Raw genomic sequence first — 24833 nt, 5'->3', positions numbered from 1 at the left:
TATTCAAAAACTACGGTCCTCGGCTTAAGGGAGGATTCAACGATTTCTTGCATAAAATATGTGGATATGGTGATACCCAAAACACCTTCAAAAATCTATAGTCGGGATAGGAGGAACTTGAATTCGAAGGGCAATGATTATTTATTTACATATAAGGATGACAATGCACAGTGTTCAGTCTCCTACATAAGGAACTAGTCCACCATGCCAATACAGGAACAGAAAAGGTATGGGAGGCACGGGAGGCTCTTTCTGGGACACGGGGATGGAAAAGCTTGCTTGACTTTTTGTGTAAAAAAATTATCTGGGTTAACATCAAGTCCCTGACACATGATGAAGGACTTGATACACAGGTTATCGTCAAATATGATATTTTTTCTTAAATCATGGACTTATCAAAAAGAATAATGTTAAGCTAAAAAAGATCTCCCGTGCAATTCCAGTCTAAAGGAAAATTTGTCTTTTACTGCTAAGGGATACAGATACACTTAGTGGCTGTTCAGTCTACTGTTTCAGTCATTAATCTATGCATTTTGAGAATATGATGTGAAGCCAACCTTGTGGGGCTTTTCTGAGTTGATGTCTGTCCATCCACCTGTTTTTCCGATCTCCTTTCTGATTGTCTCTCACTCCGTCTATCCGTGTGTCTGCAATGATTAATGCAAATGTTCATGTGTCTACAACAATCAATCAGAATTTCTATGTTATTTGTTCACATAAAGGACGAAGTGTTCCACATAATATTCTACCCCTTATATCAATTTCATTAAGGTTACACTAAACACATATCAAGTTGAAGGTATCCAAGTGGCTACCAGAGTAACAGGAAATTAGATACATTGTTCGTCACAGTTTGCAATATTATATACATAAATAAATATATAACACACGTAACAGAATATAATATATAGATAGATAGATAGATAGCTGGTTATTTCTAAGATCAATTTCCCCTGTTAAGGCTGACATTCGAGAAAATTAAAGTTCAACTGCTGAATCAAGGATAAAAGCCTTTAGCAGAAAATCATCTAAACGATTCTGAAAAGTAGCACATCCCTTGTCTACAACAGTTTCAATTTCATATTAGACTGGTCTACTACTGTGCATCACCGGACCCTCGCACATTTCCAGCGGTATTCTTCAGAGAACTGTTCTGTGCAGACCCTTTTTCTACTCTCCCCCGATAACCCCCACCAAGTCCACTCTTGCCTTGCCTATTCATAAGCGCCTCCCTTCCATATCAACCATCTCCAGGGACGAACTTTCTGTCTCACTGGTCGGTGCAATTCTGTCAATGTTAATCTGAACATTTTACCTGTTAGAGCGAGTACAATTTGGTGTATCTGAATATTTAATAACGGAACCGTTCTATAAACTCTATGGAAGGCTCATATTCAGTCTGTTTCTAAAGAGCCGGTTGAGTTCCCTAAGTTCTGCTTGCATTTCTCGTCTGTGGGATCGTCAAACCTGCAAGGAACGTTGTCCTTATTAGAAGGGGATGGTGACTGGTCTTTTCAACAAAAAAGAATGACTATCTGTCTAATAAACGACCAGGCCCTTTTTTCAGTTTGGCTCACTTTGGGTCTGATGTCAGGTCGTTCCCAATGATTCAAACACAAAACTTCATTGTAAACATTGTACGCTTTCTCGGCCTCGTTGTACACGTCAGGCTACACAATCAAACAATCTGATTCATAATTCATATCATAAATATTCGGAATGCACCCACTGGATCATTCAATCTCCCCTCCTATTGGGAGGCGAATGCTTGTCTCGTTTCTTGCAATACACAGCACGCTTGCACCATCTCTGTCCCTAAGCCATAAATATAAACATTGGGTCGTTCACAAAAGCACTCTCCTAATAACGCAAAAAAATGTCCACATCTCTTTGAGAAGCATGCTGGCGTGCACTATTATTGCAACTAAAATGAAAATAAATTTCATATATTCCTCCAAAATTCCAAGAAATTGCATTATGAAAGTGATCTTACTATGCTTATCCAATATGCTTTATAATTAGGATCTTGGCCACCATATAATGTGGATAGAATATGCCTTCTCTAAGTAACAAAATATTTATAGAATCATTCCATTGGGAAAATATAAAGAAATACACAAATAAACTATAATTTCACATTAAAGTTATGTTTGATCCTCTCACTCTATGGTTTTTCCTAAGTACTTCAGTTCCTAAATCGAAGATTTAACGCTAATTAAGTACTGCATCTTATTTTCCTCGTCCGTCCTCCTCCAACATAGTACAATATTTAATTCGGGAATAGCATTAAACACACGTGTGTGTGTGTGTGTGAATATAGTATAACATATATTATATATATATATATATATATATATATATATATCATACACACACACACACACACACACACACACACAGACGTGTTTAATGCTATTCCCGAATTAAATATTGTACTAAGCTGAAGGAGGACGGACGAGGAAAATAAGATGCAGTACTTAATTAGCGTTAAATCTTCGATTTAGGAACTGAAGTACTTTGGAAAACCCAATATACCATATATATATATATATATATATATATATATATATATATATATATATATATATATATATATATATATATATATTAATCGCCAGTCTGAAAAATTAATTACAAATCAGTTTCCTTTAGTTTCTGCGATACTTGCGTTTTCTTTACAGAGTTCCCCGAATTTTCTTTAAGGAAATGAAAGGGGAACATTTTCAAAACTACACTGTAACCCTACCATTCTTACACAATAATTGTATCCTCTCCCTCAACTTTATTTGCAATAACTTCGCATTGATTTCGAGATTATGACCTAGTAGCTTATGTTTAATATAATTTGAATGCAAAATCTGTTTGTACTCCAAGTATGTAGCCAAAGCGCCTTGGTGAAAATGGCAGTGACTATAATTGCTTCTGCTAGCTAATATCAAATTCCATTGAATTACAATGTTACATTCTCATTCGCTATCCAAAACCCAAAACAACCTTTTATACCGAGTCCAAAAACAAAAATGTTTCTAGGGCAAAAAAGGATAGATCGCACCTCTGATCATTGCGCCACTGAGATGGATATATCTGTCAATCAGTATATTCATTCCTAATGCCACCGTTGGAAATGCGGTCTGCTTGAAATCTAGAGCCAACTATCCGGGAAAGCATGATCGAAGTTTCTCAGGCACTTAACATGATGCTATACTACCTCCTGATTCCTAAATGAAGATGAAGTTAAATGAAATGCTGACGACTATTTTAATAAGGTATGTCCCCAGAAAGGTCAGCAAATTCAAGACAAATGACCAGCAATGGTTTGATGACAAATGGAGACGAGCTTACCATGACAAACAGACCAAATTCACATGGGAGACGAAATCGTTCAAATGAAAATTATATTATTTTTTAATCTCGCCGTTCTGTGAAATTATCGAGTAAACTTACAAAAATGAATCAGCCTCATCTGTGGTGGACCAAATTGGCATCATCCATCTTTGGGTCAGGCTCGCCTTCCATTCGCCACTACTGACAGATGATGATAGATTGGTTACTGGACCTAGGGAAAGGCTGACGCGCTTCATCGAGCTTTGAAAACTAAGCAATAAGTTAGGGTGTCTCTCTCCCTGATACGCGCCATCCGGAGCCTATGATTATAAAATTTGCATTTAGCTCTAATGATTTTTAAAAATTCTGGATAATCTTGATTGATGGGGTGGGGAACATTCTGATGGTTCCTTCCCTTTGTTTTCTGAAAAAGTTTTAGTTTGTTGTCTCCCAAAATTAGTAAATTTCTATAGATTTCTGTCGACATAGCATTTTGGTGGATGAGCTCAAGCCGAGTAATAGTTGCTGTTCTAAAGAATGACACTTCTGCAGACTCCATTAAATACAAGCCAATTTCTATTCTCCCTGTGCTCTCCAAAGTTGCTGAAAACTTATTTTCAGCCACTATGTATGTGGAATCTAGAGGATTGTTACCCGATAGTCAATATGTATATAAAAAGCAGTTGGGTAAGAGTGACGCTCTTTTAGACTTGACATGCCACTGTCAAAAGAATCCTGAGAAGAGTTTTGAGTGCAGAGTGATTCAAATGGATTGTAGTGCTGCTTTTGATTTAGTAAATCACAAGATACTTATTAAAAAAAATGTTAGAATCTTGCAGTGCGAGGATGTTTAGGATTATTTCAAGATTTCCTTACAGGTTGGCAGCAGCGAGTTGTTGTTTGAGAAATAGCCAATGAAAATTTCAGCAAACGCCGCACAAAAGTTAGGTATTGTAATTATAGCCTCGCATATATTTTCATGAGATAAAATACTGATCCGGAGTGGATGTTAGCTTCTACCAGATATTTATCTCTGTTCGATCGAGTTGTTCGTGGTGACATGTTTCTGTTTCCTAATAATATTAGCAGTTGTGACTTAGACCATCGACGGATGGTCTGTTGTTTGTCACGTTTTCATAAGTTGTATTTTAACAGAGATCTTTCACGTTCGCAATTGATCCTTGATCCCCTTTTCCTGACGAGAACAACCAGATTCGCTGGACAGCAGCCCCAATATGTAGTAAATGTGGCTGGCTGTCGAACTTCTCAGTTCCAGGGGTCCTTTATTCCTCACACCGTTGAATGTGGAACAGCCTCCTGAGGATGTCGTGTAATTAGAACTTCAGATGTCCAAGGAAGATGCATTGCATTCGTACACTAATACAATCATTTATTAATTTGTTAATTTATCTATTTTGCTAACAATTGATCTCCTCTGTTTGTATTTCCTATTTTCATCTGTTACTTCTTCCAAATGAACACCATATTCTTTGAAGCTTGAATTTCACGTCAATGGTCCCTCTGGGCTTGTTCCATATGAATAGGGTTCATCTTCTGAACAACAACAACAACAACAACAACAACAACAACAACAATAATATAATAATAATAATAATAATAATAATAATAATAATAATAATAATAATAAACTAGGCACGATCCAAGATCCCTGAAAAGGAATCTAGAAAAACTAGAAGCTGAAGTAGCTCCAGGACTCATGCAGAAGAGTGTGATCCTAGAAACGGCACACATAGTAAGAAGAGTGATGGACTCTAAGGAGGCAGGATGCAACCCGGAACAACAACTAATAATACCACCCAGTCGAATTGGAGGACTGTGATAGAAAAAAAAAAAAAAAAAAAAATAATAATAATAATAATAATAATAATAATAATAAATATACTTGGTGTTTGACACTTTACAAAAACTGCGTTTTTAGTAGCAAGCATGTTGCAAGTTCTGCATTCGGATTTCAAATTAGTAATAAAAAACACTCCATCTCACCTAGCGTGCATTAGAAGCTATATATGGGTAAAAATATTCTGCGGTTTCAGCAAAGTATGAACTTAATTAGATTTTCTTTCTTTTACATTTTAATTGCATTATGTAGCAATTTTGAAAATGAATTTGAATTAGAAGTCATAAAAAACTAATTCTATCCTGTTCTACGAATCTAGGTTTCGGCAACACTTGCAGTGAGTGCAATTTTCTTCCAGCAGCCAAAATGGAGATGATGGGATTTACAGAAATTTTGAAGTAATATTCGAGTTACAGACCAAAACTCCTATTTGGACCAATTACAGAGCAAATGGCGTTGTGGGTAAATTTTAATTGATTGCCATTTTCTCCTAATGGGACTGAATTATATTATATTGTAATATTACGCAATTTTATTGATTTTTTTAATAAATAAAAAACTTTAACATCAGTAAACATAATAAATTAACGATATTGTGGTTCATAGCAATTTCTTTTCGTTGAGGCTAGTGCTATATATGCAATTCTGTAGATTCAAAAAGGTTAACCTTAAAACAAATCACCTAATTCCATACCAAACCTACTTTGGCCACAAAACATTCAAGGGTATAGGTCATCCAAGGTTACAGCCTCTGAAGTCATACTTTGAATTCATTCCTTCATTTCAACAAAATTACAACACAGCGTTCTTCGTGATTGTAGAAGAAAATCCAGTTGTCGAAAGATAAAAAATTAATACTCGGATAAAATTTGCAATGTCTCCGTTTCCAAGGGGCAATCTACTGCGATTTTAAATTATTATTTCAAATTAGCAACTAAAAATATTGCGATTTTAAATTATTATTTCAAATTAGCAACTAAAAATTCCATTGCCCCCGGGGATAATTTGAAAGTTGTTGACGAACTAAACTTAAGTCTAAGGTTATGGCCTCCATTCTTAAAGAAATTTCACTTGATTTAAATTTTGTTTCATTGAGACCAAATTCCCAAATATAATAATTATGCAATGAAATTTGAAATTCTACACGAGAGAATTTCATTTTAACCTAGTTAGAAAAAAAATACGCACCAGAAAACATCCAAGGTTATAGCCGCAAGTTTTGGGCAGATCTTTACTGATCGCAATCCATTCAAATTTTGCATAACCGTTCAGATTAGTCGAAATAAGGATAGTCTGACCTATTGAAAAAGTCCAAGGTTATTGCATTTGATCTTCGACCAAATTTTGAGTGCATGCATTATTCTTCTATTGCAGCTGTACCACGAATTGTAATTAGCTTTAAAAAATTCCCATCCCAACCAGATTATTATTATTATTATTATTATTATTATTATTATTATTATTATTATTATTATTATTATTATATTCAGATGAAACCTATTCATATGGAACAAGTCCACATGGGCCATTTGATTTGAAATTCAAGCTTCCTAAGAATATGGTGTGCATTAGGAAGAAGAGGTAAATGGAAATACAAAAGGAAGATATCCCACTTATAGAAAACAACAACTTCTGAGTTTCCAATTGCACGGCATCCTCTGGAAGGCTGTTCCACAGTCCAACGGTGTGAGAAATAAAGGACCTCTGGAACTAAGAAGTTCGACAGTGAGGCACATTTCCTGCATATTGGGGCTGCTGTTCAACGAATCTGGTTGCTCCTCGTACAGGAAAAGGGGATCAAGGATCAATTGTGAATGTGATAGATCTCTCTTGAAATAAAACTTATGAAAAAGTGACAATCAAGAGACCATCCGTCGATGGCCCAAGTCATAACTGATACTATTAGGTAACAGAAACCTACCACCACGAACCACTTTATCTAAAAGAGATAAATCTCTGACAGAAGCAGACATCCAAACCAAAGAATAATATTCTAGTAAAGGAAGCGCAAATGACCTAAAACAAGTTGCACTGATTTTACCATTGTCATAAAAGATATGAGGCCTTCCGTACAATGCCTGAGTTTCTTGAGGCATTAGCTGAAAATTTCACCAGATGTTTCTCAAAAGTTAGATGCAAACCAAAGGTTACATCTAGAATAATTAAAGCGTCAGACAATCTAAGCAAAGTTCCATCCACCTGAAGGGGAGGGTGGGATGGAAAATATGTACGAGATCTGCTAATCATTAATGCTTTTTTTATTGGAGTTCAGCCTCAAACCCCACCAACTACATCATTCCTTGATCCGGTCCAAGTCCCGACTGAGGCTGAGGGCAGATTCATTTCTTATAAGTGGAGACTTTACTACACCCACAAGTGATGCATCATCGGCATACTGAACAATCTCGTTTTCCAGTTCAACAACTAAATAACAGTAGACCAAGAACACCACCCTGTGGAACTCCAGACACAATAGGTCTTGGTTCACCCAAAATCCCATCAACAGCAACTTGCTGCTGTCTACCTGTAAGAAAATATCGAAGTAATCTTAAAACAGAGCCATTCACCAAGAGATTCTGAATTTTATAAGTAAGTGCCTTGTAATTTACTAAATCGAATGGAGCACTCATATATACACTTTAATTACTCTGCACTAAAACCTTTATCAATGTTCCCTTGCAAATTGCATGTCAAGTCTAAGAGAGCATCGCAGGTACCAAACTGCTTCCTGTATGTAGACTGACCACCAGCTAACACAACTTTAGATTCTACATACATTTATATAGTAGCGTAAAAATAAGTTGTTCAGCAACTTTAGAGAACGCACGAGGAATAGAGATTAGCCTGTAGTTACTGCAGCATGCAGATTTGCCACTCTTTGCAACCGGCACTGTATTACTAAAATTGCAATCATCCGCAAAGATACTACGTTGACATAAAAATCTATAGAAAAACAAAGGGAAGAAACCATCGGGAGGACCGTGGAGGACGATTATCGAAACTTTACTACGTCAACTATGACTAACAATTCCGAGAGAAAATCAGCTGTTCGGCTACGCTAATTTAGGGCAACAAAGGAATCTATTCATGAAACTGGATGTTGCAATAACAGGGAAACGTGAACGAAAACAAAGTTTTCCTCTTTAGTCTTAGAGACACGTTTTCTTTACCTAACGGTTTTCTTTGACCATAAATCCGAAGGGAAACATTTTCAAATATTTGTGCAGCGGTTTGTTAGGTTTAAGCCCATGAGCGTCAGCAGAAGCCTTTCCCAGTAGTTATGGTAAAGGTCTTGAATGGTACCAGAGCCATGGTATGGACCTCTAAATATAACTAAGCAACCAACATAAATGTCATGCGTTGAACAATCTGTATAAGGTAATTACTGAGAAAGTTTCAAAAATCTTACTTATGACATGAAAAAATCCTACGGCTAATATATATATATATATATATATATATATATATATATATATATATATATATATATATACATACACATATACATATATAAACACACACACACACACACTTATATATATATATATATATATATATATATATATATATATATATATATATATGTGTGTGTGTGTGTGTGTATGTATGTATGTATATGTGTGATGTATGTATGTGTATATATATATATATATATATATATATATATACATACACACACACACGCACACACACTTTTGGGGCAAGGTTCTCAGCTGCCATATTTCGTTGAATTCTATGGCTTTTTGGTTGTTCATTAACTTATTAGTACGACAATATTGTTCAGAATCTTCTGCGTTCTTTCAATTCAGCTGAAGGACAAAGATACGAAGATTAACTTTGCTGCACTTACTGATAAAGGCAACACCACAGCAGTTCCGTCACTCGTCGTGACCTCTTCCATGTGTATCATCTGGAATTATTGTTTTTGTTTAAGCTGACCTCACGCCAGCACGGGGTCTTGTTCATAGAGCAGCCCGTAAAGAACATCTGGACATAGCGTCCTGTGTTTTGATAGTGTGCGTACGGATATGTAGCGTCCAAACAACAAAGATGATAATAATAATAATAAGTCTTATTGAAAGATATTGCTGCATCAGCTGCATTCAACTTGTAAATAGTCTTCTCTATTTTTCTAATAATAGCTTTCTCTCTGCTATTACAACTGGCGAGTATTGCGCCAATATTACTCATCAGGAGGAGTCAATTTCAGGGATAATGGTTACAAATTTATTTATTTGTCACAGTAAATGAACAAATAGGTCAAAATATAAGTTAATCTAGTGGCCAACGTTTCTCTCGGTATCATCCGAGCATGATCACGGCAGTGGATCGGAGCACCAACAGTCTGCTCCGATCCACTGCCGTGATCATGCTGGGATGATACCGAGAGAAACGTTGGCCACTTGATTAACTTATATTTTGACCTATTTGTTCATTTACTGTGACAAATAAATAAATTTGTAACCATTATCCCTGAAATTGACTCCTCCTGATGAGTAATATTGGCGCAATACTCGCCAGTTGTAATAGCAGAGAGAAAGCTATTATTAGAAAAATAGAGAAGACTATTTACAAGTTGAATGCAGCTGATGCAGCAATATCTTTCAATAAGACTTGTTTGAAAGAGGGTCTCCTTCCAATAAATAATAATAATACTCATTACGATAGCATTAAGTACTAAATTAACTATTTTAATTTATTTACATTTATACATTTTTATAAGTTACAATACAATAGAATTTATAGTAAAAACAACTTCATTTTTGAAAGATAATGAAGACAAAAAGCAAGAGTTTTGGTGGCAACAAACAACAGAATTAGGAATGCAAGTAAAGGATGACGGGGATAGGAGGAGTTGAAAGGGTTGCGGGGAAGGGGGGGACGAGGAGGAGGAAAGAAAGCGCGTGATTTATAAGGTGTTGTTGCCGTTGTTATTGTTGTTTTATATGTTAACGTTGTATGTTGTAGGACTTCTGCTAGATGGGAGTGGTCTTTCTGCTTCTAGTTGTCTGTTCAATGTAGGTTGTGCAATAAAACTCAAACTCAAACAGATTCTGCTATGATTTATCTACAGCGCCTATGTGTCTGAGCAGATGATAACTGTATTCTTGTGTCGTGGGTTTACGATTGTGGTGGTCTATGTATTTCTGTGGGCCTGCAAGCGTCTTTTTAGGGTTGTGGAAGTGTGACCAACGTACTTTTTTTCGGAGGACTGGCACATCCTCTCTGGGCAGGTGAAGCGGTCAACGACGTTGGCACCGTCTTCCTTGTCTGGGTTCTGGCTCGTATTATTTCTCATTATGAAAGAAGCTGTCAAAGTGGGTTGACAGGAAACGAGTCCATGAATGAACCTGTTCGAAGGGACTTTAGGGTTATTTCTCTTCCGATGATGTTGGTGATCATCTTTTTCTCTTCCTCGAAACTATCACTGTATTCAGTTCGATGATAAATGATATTCATATCGTCGTACCTGGTTTCCTAGTTCTACACCAACGAAACCAGATGGGGATGATTTAGCGCTTTACCTGCCCAGAGAGGATGTGCCATTCCTCCGGAAACGTACGTTGGTCACACTTCTACAGCACTAAAACAGATGACTACAGGCCCACAGAAATAATGGAGCCATCCACCAACATTACATAGACCATCACACCGCAAACCCACGACACAAAACTAGTGGAGAATACAGATCTCATCTACTCAGAACACAGTTGTCGTTAATTAATAATAGTAGAATCTGTCTGCATTTTAATTTTATTGCACAAACCTACACTGAACAGGCAACTAGAAGCAGAAAAATCACTCCCATCTGGCAGACGCTCTAAAACAATCATCACAACGGCAACACCTTATAAATCACGCGCTTTCCTCCTCCTCCTCCTCCTCCTCCTCCTTCCTCCTCCTCCTCCTCCTCCTCCTCCTCCTCCTCCTCCTCCTAATTCTGTTTTGTTTACCACCAGAACACGTGGGCTTTTTTATCATCTTTCACAAATTAAATTAATTAATGCTATTGTAATGATTTATTGTATTATTATTATTTGGAGGCTGCACATCCGTCCGCACACTGTATCAAAAACACAACTCTAATCATCGTTAATCATTCTGATTGGCAATTATCCTGTTTCTCTAACTAAAACGTTTCCTTTTTCTCTCTCCCTGTTCGGCCGCCTCACGTCTGACGACCGTAATTCTGCAACTATCGTTCTAACCACCACTTAAACTGTTGCTAATTATTGTGCTGCTTTCTCTTCAAACTTCAAATTCTTCGTTTTCCTCCATCAATCGCTACAATTAAAAGATCGATGCTCGTTTTCTTTTCTAGAGTAAGTTAAATATGGTATTTAATCTCCATAGATTTTGTTTTTCAATTTTTCTTCGACGACCGGACGAGAAGCGATGCTTTCAACGTGGTATATATGGCCGTTGGCTTTCCTCAGACAATAAAGATTTCATTTTTCCTTACCGGCTATCTCTGACACGCCAGTACTCGCTACTATCGCCCTTTTCTCTCCTACTGACGGGTGCCTTAGGGCTCAGAGAGGTTTGTGACCTCGCCTGTTAACCTTTCATTTCACACATACCATTTCACTGGCACATTCACATGATCATAATAAATGTTCATGTTCATATCCTTAATATCACCTAAACACCCAAAAATTACTTACGGCCTGCTCTATGAGCAAGAGACCGTGCTGGCATAATGTCACCTTCATCAGAAACAACAACAGTATCCAGATTGTATTTTCGGCCGCCCCCACGTCTAACGACCGACATTTTTCAACTATTGCTCTAACTACCACTCTAAGTTGTAACTACTTGTTGTGCTGCTTTTTCTAAAATGTCAAAATTCTTCGTTTATTACCTGCTCAAGAAAGTTAAATTTCCGATTTTCCTACGATGATAAATATTTAATTTTTCCTTACTGGTTATCTCCGACTCGCCAATACTCGCTACTATCGTCCTTTCTCTCCTACTGACGGTCGCCGTAGGGCTCAAAGAGGTTTGTAAATTAGCCTTTTAACCTTTCATTTCAAACACACCATTTCCACTGCCGTATCCATAGATCATATTAAAGAATTTCACGTTCATATTCTAATTTTCATTTGCACATTCAAAACCAAAATGACGGGCTGCTCTATGAGCAAGAGTACGTGCTGGCATAAGGCCAGCTTAATAAAAAACGACAACAATGCCCAGACGAGTGACAGAACAGCTGTGGTGTGTTTATCAGTAAATGTAATAAGCAATTAACTTTTTTTTTTTTTTTTTTTTCTTTTTTTTTTTTTTTTTTGGGGGGGGAGGGTTTCAACTGAACACAGATTTAGAAAATATTGTCAAACTAATAAGTGTATAAATTACAGGTGTTAAACTTATTCCATCATAAGGTGTGGCCTGGGAAGGAATGGCTGTCCGGCTCTTATCTAATATTCTTGGACGATTGAAAAAGAAACCCACAAAATCACTGTGTAACGTATTTACTTCTAAGTATTTACATTTAATTTTACTCCACACTCGAGTACTTTCAGGCCCTATCTGTGGCCCACTTTCAAGAGATGTGAGATTGTCAGCCTGGGTCAAGGCCCAGCAGTCTTCTGGATCTTCTCGTTGAGCTGTCATTTATGTGATGGCTGTTCTGGTTTCCTTGAGAGTTGCTAATCCCCTCTTGTCTCTCTGATATCTTGAGCTGATGGTCAATGGGATTAACTCTTGTGGTAAGGGAGTGGTCACCAAAAGTCTGTTGGGCAGAAAACCTAATCTCCAGGTTAGCAGGGTCAATCTTAGCTTCTTTTAATATCAAAGCTCGGCTTATGGGATCTTCTGAGGTAAAACCTTTGTTTCATTCTATTACTTTAATATCTCTGATGAGTGCTCCTTCTACTACCCTCCTGTGACTAATTTTATTGCTTTTGTATATAAGTCTACTGTTTTTAAAATCCATCCTATGGTCATTTTCCCAACAACGCCTAGCTATAGCACTACCTTGAGAGTTAAGCTGTACTGCCCTTCTGTGTTCTTGGATTCTAGTCCTTAGTCCCCTATGTGATTCCCCCACATACTTGTCTCCACAATTGTTGCAATTGATAATGTATACCCCCGCTACATCATCTGTATTACTGTCTTCTCCTTCCAATTTATTTTTATATACTTTGTTTTTTACGGTATTATCAAAGGTATACACAAATTATATTTACTTTCTTTCATTTTTGAAGTGATTTGTTTCACTTTAGGCATAAAAGGGAGGGCAACTATTTTCTTGTTTTCTTTATTCCATGTATACTCTACATTTGCTCTGTATAAAATCTTCCTAGCTTTGTTGAGTTCCCTTTTTCTGAACCATTCCGGGTACGCTAATGCATCAAAGCTTTTATCGATATAATTTATTTCTTGCACTATCTTGCAAGGGTCACACGTTCTCATTGCCCTAAGAAATAAACCTGTTAGAACACCTAGTTTTATATCATGACCATGAAAAGAGAAGAAATGAATATATGAGGTTTATGTATGGGCTTTCTATATGTGCTGAATTCATATCCTGTTTCTTTTCTTTCTATGAGTATGTCTACAAAGGGCAGTTTATTATTGTTACTTTTCTCTAAAGTGAACTGGATGTTGTTATCAAACTTATTGAGTTTGTCTAGAAAAGTTTCGAGGATGGTGGAGATATGTGGATGATATTTTTGCTATTCTGCTAGGTGATGAAAATGAAATAGAAATAATACCATAAAAAACAAAGTATGTAAAAATAAATTGGAAGGAGAAGACAGTAATACAGATGATGTAGCTGGGGTATACATATTCAATTGCAACAAGGAGACAAGTATGTGGGGGAATCACGTAGGGGGCTGAGGACTAGAATCCAAGAACACAGAAGGGCAGTACAGCTTAACTCTCATGGGAGTGCTATAGCTAAGCATTTTTGGGAAAATGATCATAGGATGGATTTTAAAAACAGTAGGCTTATATACATAAGCAATAAAATTAGTCACAGGAGGGTAGTAGAAGGAGCACTCATCAAGAGATTAAAGTCTAAGATTGACCCTGCTAACCTGGAGATTAGGTTTTCTGCCCAACAGACTTTTGGTGACCACTCCCTTACCCCAAGAGTTAATCCCATTGACCATCAGCTCAGGATATCAGAGCGACAAGAGGGGATTAGCAACTCTCAAGGAAACCAGAACAGCCATCACATAAATGACAGCTCAACGAGAAGTTCCAGAAGACTGCTGGGCCTTGACCCAGGCTGACAACCTACACATCTCTTGAAAATGAGCCACAGATAGGGCCTGAAAGTACTCGAGTGTGGAGTAAAGTTAAATGTAAATACTTAGAAGTAAATACGTTACACAGTGATTTTGTGGGTTTCTTTTTCAATCTTCAAAAGAAAACTGAAAGAACTTTTTGTCTGCTTCATTCTTGGACGAGTTTATTAATCCGGGGCAGTTTCCAATTTTCTCTGACCTTCACACACACACACACACACCCCACACACACACACACACACACACACACACACACACACACACACACACCACCTATATATATATATATATATATATAGATATACATATAATATATAAACAATTACATTATAAAAGGAACTCACATAATACTAAAATTACATTTACATTAAAATACCGTAAAAGTTAAAAGTTAAAGATTTTAAAACAAGGCAAAAGAACCAAGAGAGAGAGAACTTGGTTTCTTTTGCCTTGTTTTAAAATCTTTAACTTTCAACTTTTACGGTATTTTAATGATGTATATTTTTAGTATTTATTGTGAGTTCCTTTTATAATGTAATTGTTTTTATTTCTACAGACTGATGATGCACCGTGCTTTTGTGTGCGAAACGTTTCTTAAATAAACTTGATGTCTACTAAGATGTATCACGAAACCCTCTGAAATACTGTGATATTGCTGACTGGAGATTCTATATATATGCAGACCAAACACCACACAGCACACAACAACACACATATATAGATTATATTATAATTATATATATTTATATATATATATAATATATTATAATAAATTTTAATATATATATATATTGTGTGCGTGTCAACCAATGTACAATGGCGTATATCAAAAATAAAAAACCACCCGTGCGGGTATTTTTTTGACACATATACGGTATTAAAACAATGAGCCCTCGATTACCTTTTGTCTGATGAGGCTGCAGGGGAACGTAAAAGTTCACTCCATTCAATAGCAACAGTTGACAAAAATACCAACGGTATATGTGTGTATATGAATGTGTATATATATATATATATATATATATATATATATATATATATATATATACATTATATAAATATATATATATATATATATATATATAATATGCATATAATTATAATTTTATATAATATACACTAATACTATATGCGTGAGTGTAAGCGCGCGAGCCCGTGTGCGTGTATCAAACACAAGTACAAATGCCGTATAGTATTAAAAATACAACCAGCGTGTGATTTTTTTGACATATATATATATGGTATTTGAAACAATCTCTCGCGTACCTTTTTGTCTGATGAGGCTGCAAGGGAAGGTAAAGTTCACTGCCTTCAATAGCAACATTTGACAAAAATACCAAAGGGATATATGAATGAGGAATGCCATCGTTAATATATAATATACGTTGGTTTGTGGAACCGTTCATTCAGTACATTCTGCTATAATGGCAGAAATTTGAATCGGCTGAACTGGATGTTCTTCTGACGCTATGTATGAAGCTTGGCTTCCATATTGAGGGCATTAAAACTTTATTTTTCTGATGACGTACATTGAGCCCCCACGATGCACAAGCGTATGTTTTAACTTATGTATACACACACACACACACACATATATAATATAATATATATATATATATATATATATATATATATATATATACATACAGTAGTTAAACATACGCTTTGTGCATCGTGCTCAATGTACGTCATCAGAAATAAATGTAATGCCCATCAATATGGAAGCCAAGCTTCATACATAGCGTCAGAAGAACATCCAGTTCAGCCGATTCAAATTTTTGCCATTATTGCAGAATGACCTGAATGAACGGTTCCACAAACCAACGTATATTATATATTAACGATGGCATTCCTCATTCATATATCCCTTTGGTATTTTTGTCAAATGTTGCTATTGAAGGCAGTGAACTTTTACCTTCCCTTGCAGCCTCATCAGACAAAAAGGTACGCGAGAGATTGTTTCAAATACCATATATATATGTCAAAAAATCACACACTGGTTTTATTTTTAATACTATACGGCATTGTACTTGTGTTGATACACGCACACGGGCTCGCGCGCTTACACTCACGCATATAGTATATGTATGATATATATTATAATTATATATATATATATATATATATATATATATATATATATATATATATATATATATGTGTGTGTGTGTGTGTGTGTGTGTATATATATATATATATATATATATATATATATATATATATATATATATATAATCATACACATTATGCATCGTGGTCAATGTACGTCATATGAAATAAATGTAATGCCCAGCAATTTGGAAGCCAAGCTTCTTTACATAGCGTCAGAAGAACATCCAGTTCAGCTGATTCAAATTTCTGCCATTATGGCAGAATAACCTGAATGAACGGTTCCAAAAAATAACGTATATTATATATTAACCATGCCATTCCTCATTTATAATAGATATTTTTTTCTCTCTTAAAACTGTTGAAAGAACCGAAAAGAATGTAGTTATTTCTGTTTTGACTTAGATTATATCATCTATCCTAATTCGTAAATCTTGTGGTTTCGGAATCTCATTTTCATCTAATACGGCGCCAATTTTACATTATCAATGGTGCATTATTAATTTATAAATATTAGATATTAAAGTAAGACCCATGAAAAAGACTCATTCTCAGCGTACTGTACTGATGTAACTGACAAGTTGTGGAACTGTTAACCGAATGTTCCACGAGTAGGCTACTGAAGATATGACGTAGATATAGAGCTCGACTTGCCACAAAACCTGCTGAAGTTAAGTGTTTGTACAGTGGGCATTTAAGGTATAAGATAAATCCCACTGAAATTGCAGTTTACTTTCAGAACTTATGGCTTAAATTTTAGAACTTATTTAGCACACACCTTTCAACCATTTTTTAAACAACGATAAAAAATACAAAGAGCGTCGCGAAATGGCGTTTTTCGTGTGAACAAACAGAGTTTGGCCCCTTAAGACGGTCAAAGACGGTCAATTGGTCAGCTGAACTCAACTTCGTTTATTCTGCAGACATGCAGCCACCCAACCCAAGCATGAGCACAAGAGATCTTGGCATTTTTCATAATCATTGTCGTGTGTAGTTGTTTTTGGAAGTTCTTGTGTTATTACGATGTACCAATGGCGGAAGGTGCACATATGTTTGGATGATATATTACTCGGTGTGTTTGTTTGTGTGTTTGTATGGTGTTTTTACGTTGCATGGAACCAGCGGTTATTCAGCAACGGGACCAACGGCTTTACGAGACTTCCGAACCACTTCGAGAGTGAACTTGTATTACCAGAAACACACATCTCTAACCCTTCAGTGGAATGACCGAGAATCGAACTCACGGCCACCGAGGATTTCTCGGTGTGAGGAGAGAGAGAGAGAGAGAGAGAGAGAGAGAGAGAGAGAGAGAATAGGACGTGAAACTGAATAAGAATTTCTGGGAGACACTAACGTTTCCCCATACCATATCGAAAAAATGCTTCTTTTTTATATAAAAGAACAACGGAAACATGTAATGATTTTTTGCAAATTTAAATCGTAGCTATATCCGAAAAAAACCTCTTGACTGTGATGACTCCGAAGCGGGAGGGACTGTCAGTGACACCAGCGCTTAAACACACTTCCCACAAGACTAACCGCATGCAAGCATAAGAACAATTGACATCATGATACGATTACTGCTTGCACTTTTCTACAATCATATGTTTTTGTTCTTCGTGATTTTACGCATACTTACCGAACCAGCATGCACAAAATTACTCTAGCTCCAATGACATTTACAATCACGGATGACTAGACCCGTTTCAAAAACCATTCAGTGTTTCGGAGTTGAGCGACGCTCAAAGGAATCGTGTAGTTGTTACATGAACTGTGGCTAACTTCTCCGTCACTGGCACTGATACCCAGAGTGACCTACTGTTGGTCATACAAATGCCGATCACATCTATGATATTCTGTGCAGGCTGGTTCAGTAAGTAAGTAAGTATGTGTACAATGACAAAGAACGAAAACATAAAACTACAGAGAAGTGTAAGCAATAATCGTATCATGATGTCAACAACTCTTATGCTTGCATGCAGTTGGTCACTTACAGTCCCTTCCGATTACGAGGCATCACAGTCACCAAGGTTTTTTCGTTTCTACATATTATAGCTTCCATTCGATTTTTTTTAATTCATGACTTTTCATATCAACCATTCTTTGGCAAATGTCTTCGTCATCAGGCTTTGCTATTTTATGATAAGACATAACATTATTTCAATGTGGTATGGGGACACTTCAGTCTTCCGTTAGTTCTCATTCAGTTTCACGTCCTATTCCTCTTGCCCTTCCCCAGTAATATATAGTCTATTCCTCTTGCCCTTCCCCAGCAATATATCATCTAAACATATGTTCCGCAGTTTACAGGAGGAGAAAGAAAATAAAAATGGGGAAGGGTCGTCTTATTCGTCCCATTAGCCACTCGAATTGGGTGTTTTACCTGGCTCGTATGTCTCTCGGCCACGTGGTTATAGGCCACTAAACACCATGCGTCAGGCCAGTGGTCGTTTTCTCAGCGAAGTCAACTGGCTTTAGTATCTCCAAAATTATAGTTTACTATCCCTTTATTCTGGACAATACCGAAGTCTGAAAATTACTCTGCAGTCCATGTATAGCCTAGACGAATTTCAAGTGTATTAGACTGAGAAAAAAACTTACAACGGCAAAATTCATGAACTGAGTTATATTACTTCAATAGCCTTGATATTAAGCATTCAAGATACCAATACAGGTGGAAAGGAGGACTGAAATCCTTGAATTATCATTATACATACATACATACATACATACATATATATATATATTACTTGTATGTGTATACGTTGCGGTCAGTAAGGATAACAATTGCGTGATGCAAGAGCCACTAAAGTAGTTAATTACAAACAGTAAAAGTAATAACAATTTATCACCATTAGGCTACCATAACTGACAGCGAAGGAACTTGGAAGAGAGAGTAATAATTGATGCGCTTGAATGCCCATATTCACTTCAAGTAATTGGAATCTTTAACAAAATAAATATCGGGAGTAATTATAATTATCCTTTCAAAAAGGTTCACTTTTTTTTACATATAATAAGCTCACTGAACTCTTCTGAAGCGTTCAGCAATCAGTGCAGAGAGAAACTTGTGGGTGACACCCGAAAAGAATTTAAAGGCGAGTAGAACAACAGTACAGACTAAATGAAATCCATCATTGCATTTACGTTTGCATGTTAAAGGTGATGGACTGGAACTCAGCACTACACAATTATAGGCCCTATAGGAACGACGGACAGACTGAGAGAGAGAGAGAGAGAGAGAGATAGAGAGAGAGGAGGAAGATAGAGAGAGAGGGGGGGGAGGCTAGGAAGGCGGTACATCACCTCTCTTGAAGGACCTTCCATCCATTATAAAGAAATGGAAAAATATAATAAGACACATTATTCGCATTAATGGCTTTCTTAAACCATTAGAAAATTATCATCTTTCGCTTTTATGAATAAATGAAAGAAACAAAAGCGTAAAGAAAATTTTTACCCCTAACGAATTTATAAAGAAAATGTCCCAAATGTTATTACAAATTTCTCTTCCACTGGAAAGAGATAAAATGAAAAGCATTTAAGTCCTTCAATGAGGGATCAGAGCTGTTGCTAGCATATCTACACCTCGAGGCAGAATCCCAGATCACTGACATCTGAAGCATTCAGTTACTAGGCACGAAAAAACTCTCGTCTTCTCCAAGTTTCCTTAAACTAACTTGAAGCTTTGTGAGGGGTCTCAAGACCTGCGTAGCTCTTCTTAAAGGTAATAGTATCAAACGAAAACAACATACATGCATTAATGCATCGTCCAGGTAAAGGGAAAAGGACAGGTAATAAAAATGTGCGCTGACTAACAATAAAGGTATTTTCACATGCTCATTTTCTTACACTGAATCTTCATTACTTTTCAATTAAGGAAACTTAATTTTCTCTGGAGAGAGAGAGAGAGAGAGAGAGAGAGAGAGAGAGAGAGAGAGAGAGAGAGAGAGTAAACAAATCTTTCCCTGCCACGACCCACAGTTCAAAGAGGCGGCATTTGAGTTTGAACATGTCCGCAGCCAGACGTTGCCGTTAGCTCCTCTCTAATTTCATGTTATGAGTTAGTTACTTGTCGCATTTGGAGTCTGATGAAGCCTATTACTTTTATGAATGACAACTCGTTCCAAGATCCGTGAAGATTTGGTGAAATTCATTATTGTTTCCAGTGTTATGGGAATAATCAAATCATTGTCCACAGCATTGTTATACTATATACAGATTCAAACTTTGCTGATACGTTTTCCCAAACTGACCTCGTTTTCCTGTTGTAATTTCAAGTAATGCCATTTCTAAATGTTACAAAAACGATGAAAATAAATGTCAACAAAAATGATTGAAAGTAACATGTCTACATACAGACAGCATTCGAGGTCAAAATCCAAGGAATGAATGACGAAAATTCGGATGAATTACTACAAGAGGATATTATAGTACATATTTTCCAACGCAACATACGACATTAATCGGGTGAACTGTGACACATGTGCACAGAAAGAAGAGTGAGACACTGAAAATCACTTGGAGTGAGATAGTTAAGCTGCTCACAACTCACAGAGAGAGAGAGAGAGAGAGAGAGAGAGAGAGAGAGAGAGAGAGAGAGAGAGAGAGAGAGCTAATTCAAATGAAGTATTTCACGAACGTGAGAAGTGCTCTCACAGAGATAGATATGAAAATTACATTAAGTGGGATAATCACCCTGGTCATAGATCACGATCTGAAAGAACCGGGTGAGAATAAACACTAATTGAAATAGAGTGTTATAAAACAACTGAAATGAGACACTTTAGCTGCACATGAGACAAAACGAGAAAGTAAAAAAAATTGAAATAAGATACTAAACTGAGCATGAAGCATAAACTGAAACATAAAAAAATCCAGGTAGAAATTAGATAACCAACTTGAGCATGGAACATGAACTGAAAGACACAGGCGGGTTAATAAACCTGAATATGAATGACGAGCGCAGAGAGAGAGAGAGAGAGAGAGAGAGAGAGAGAGAGAGAGAGAGAGAGAGAGAGAGAGAGAGAGAGAGAGAGAGAGAGAGAGGCTAAAACGGCAAAGTTCACCGAACATGAGTGTGTGTGCGTACACCAGCTGAAATAGACCATCTGAACGTAAGACTTGAACAGTTACAGAAAGGGAATGAAAAATAATCATATAGATTACATGAGAGAGTTACGGACAAGAAAATGAGGATAGAAGATTCGACGAGTAAAACAACAGAGAAGAAAAAGGGAGACTGAAACTCTCATACCCATGAAAGTCAGTGGCTGTCAGTGCTAAACCAAGGGTGGATCCAGCGGGACCTTTTAGGATTTAACTCACTGATTAAACTCCGCCCGAAGAGAAAAGAGAGTCCAGAAATAGTAATAAAATAACATTTGATTTTAAACATAGGGTAGGTGGGTGGCGTTTCACTAACTAGTATATGTATACATAAATTAGCTCACACACATATACATACATGTGTATATATTTACTTGATATCAATGTATTTGTAATAGCCACAGTGAAATTTAGCTTTTCGACTTCTTACTTTTTGGGCACGCTTGTCACCACCAAGTTTATTATTCAAATGAAGAAACAAAGAAATCTGACAAGCGTGTTCAAATGGTTAAATTTAAAATTCTAGTGTGAAGAAATCAAGAAGTTTAGGGATCACTGTGATATAATTTCTTCAAAATGGGTAATAGTTAAGTAAACATTAAGGTTTAACTTACAGAACTGTATTTACATATACTGACATATTAGAAGCATAATGACTGCACAATAGGTATTAAGGGCCGAAAGACGTCCCGTTACATGACTTAAGAATTAACACAAAATATGAGATCTTTAAGTAGACAAAGGTGTCCCCCTATTCCAGGGCATTGGGAGCCATGAAGTACAGTGGAAAGGATCCCCACTCGGCACACGAAGTGAAGAACAGTACCCACAGCTGAATACAGCAATCTGTACTTAGAATGCACATGGTTATGCAAATTGAATGTAACACGTGGTAGTGGATCGAGGGGGTGTACTGATGGTACCTGACAACTCGATCCCACGACACTGAATTACCTTTAAGTTATCAATAGATGAACACTCTGCCTATGGCATGAAAATACACAAATATCAAATAATACAGGACTTGCACTTGGAAAAGAAAAGACATAAAACTGACATACGACTGACTGTTGAGAGAACCTTGGAATGAGGTATTTTACCTTTTGCAGGAGATAGATTTGTCTTCCTCAGGGGCGGCAGCAGGGGAGGGAAATTAACATGGCACCACAAAGATTCATTTGAGCCTAGCAACAGCCATATTCCAAAAGGGGGAAGCTCAGGAGAGTGAGATAACAGACTGCCACAGTTGGACTGTGTTCTTTGAGTGTTAAGTCTCTCTCAGAGCGCTGAGAAGCTGCAGGGGCCATTTACAGTGCTCGGGGCTTATGCTCGAGCGTCTCGACAGGTGGTGTTAGTAGTTTGTCCGACCATGCGTCTCACACAAAACCCTCAAGACATGAGGTCAATGCTACTCATCCCTTTAAATATGGCAGCTACCTCATCGTTCTTCACCCTGCCACTCCTGTCCAGGACTGGTTTGCCCTTGAGCAGGAAGTACCTTTCCTTTTGGCCAGCCTCCTAGTACAAACCAAGGTCACGCAGTCAAACAAGCAAGGGCAGATTAACAGAGTTAATCCTCAAAGGAAGTGGTGAGTGGTTGGTAAAGGCGAATTTCTCGTTTGTTTGTTTGTATGGTGTCTTTACGTTGCATGGAACCAATGGCTTTAAGTGACTTTCGATCCATGTCGAGAGTGAACTTCTATCACCAGAAATAACACATTTCTAACCCCTAAGTGTGAATCGTAAAAATAATTGTAACAAACTTCTGTATGAACAATTCAGGATAGGTCCAAGTGAGTAATGGACTGTTTTCAGCAGTTCTATGCTTAAATAAGCATATCTAGAAACTTTATTGATAAAAACGAATGTTTAGATGGGTTCATGGACAATCTTGTTCATTGCTTGTATAGCACTGAGAATGAAAAAGACTTGTAAAATCTTCAGTCTTACTGATCTATAGTACCATTTAAGTACATGTATTTCGGCATAAATTCATCTTATGTTTACATTAACAATTTTGTGGCAACTCAAAGAGTCCTTTGTGACAATTGTGCATCACCTCTGGTGCTACACGTCATTAGTACTGTACCCAAGGGTCGTGCCCTTCAACACGGCCTTCCAAGATGTCTAAGGCAACTAGGGCTGCCCTCAATGAGGATTATAAGTTCTCCTTAGAAGCTGGGCAGAGAAGGAGAAAGAACGATTAGCCTATTTATAGGAGAGGAGGGAAGAAGCAGAAAGAGAAAGAGAGGGAGAGAGAGAATTTCTGCTTGCCCTTCTAACGGTAGTAGGGGGCGCGCGAAGCCCACGGGCACCATACCCCAACCAAAGCTCTGTGGTGTGAAAACTCTCATCAAGAAATGGGCGGCTACCTCGCGTTCTTCACCCTGTTGCTCCTGTTCAGGGCTGCTTAGCCCTTGGGCAGGAATTAACTTTCGCCTTGGCCAGCCACCTGCAAATCAAGGTTTCGCAAATGAACAAGGGCAGATTAACATTGTTAATCCTCAAAGGAAGTGGCGAGTGCTTGGGAGGGGCGGATTTTTGTCTGTACTTTACTTTATTCAAGCAAGTGCAAAAATTATTCTTTTATTCTCAATAACATTACATTAATGGAGGAAGAGGGAACCCTCGTTCTTACATATATTACTCTTAATAATAGCTTCAATAAAATGGGATGGTTTAGATTCCAGAATCTTTAATTTAGAAAGTACAAGTTTTATTCAGGTACCAAAACACTAAGTAGATATCAACTGCACTCGGCTTTTCATGCAAGTTCCCACAACCAACACCGTTTTTTTTTCTGTTTCTAATTCCTGGGGTGCCCTACCCGTTCATCTGCAGCTCCTTCTGCCCAGGATTAATAGGTACATGTCATCATCAGCATCTGACCTTACCGAGTGAAGAACAAGGATGCTCTTTTTAACGTGGATGAAGGTGCTCCTCACTATGTCAGCCCTTTTAATTTCAACCAGACTGCATCCATGGTTTCTGCATCAGCCAAATATCTATATATAGACATGTGGAGAGTTATTCATATCCTTTTAGCTTAGCAGCATCTAGAGATAAACGGGAACCTCTTTCAACCAAGGTCGTGAAAGTCCAAGAGAATGTGTGGGGTCAAACATTTGCCTTCATTTCCAGGTTTTCTTCTATAGTGAGTGTCCAATTATCCA

General features: G+C 37.1%; 1 protein-coding gene across 1 annotated transcript in view; it reads right to left on the bottom strand.

Annotated features, from left to right (window-relative positions):
* LOC135217483 (uncharacterized) overlaps window positions 1-24833 on the bottom strand; it is an 817028-nt gene that overhangs the window by 611277 nt on the left and 180918 nt on the right. The window contains exon 3 of the mRNA XM_064253402.1: window positions 558-647. Within this exon, the coding sequence (XP_064109472.1) occupies window positions 558-647 (90 nt within the window). The remainder of the gene's footprint in view (window positions 1-557; window positions 648-24833) is intronic.

Source organism: Macrobrachium nipponense, chromosome 7 (assembly GCF_015104395.2).
Source record: "Macrobrachium nipponense isolate FS-2020 chromosome 7, ASM1510439v2, whole genome shotgun sequence".
NCBI lineage: Eukaryota > Metazoa > Arthropoda > Malacostraca > Decapoda > Palaemonidae > Macrobrachium > Macrobrachium nipponense.
Note: the sequence above shows the minus strand (reverse complement) of the source record. Positions and strands in the feature narration are given on the sequence as shown.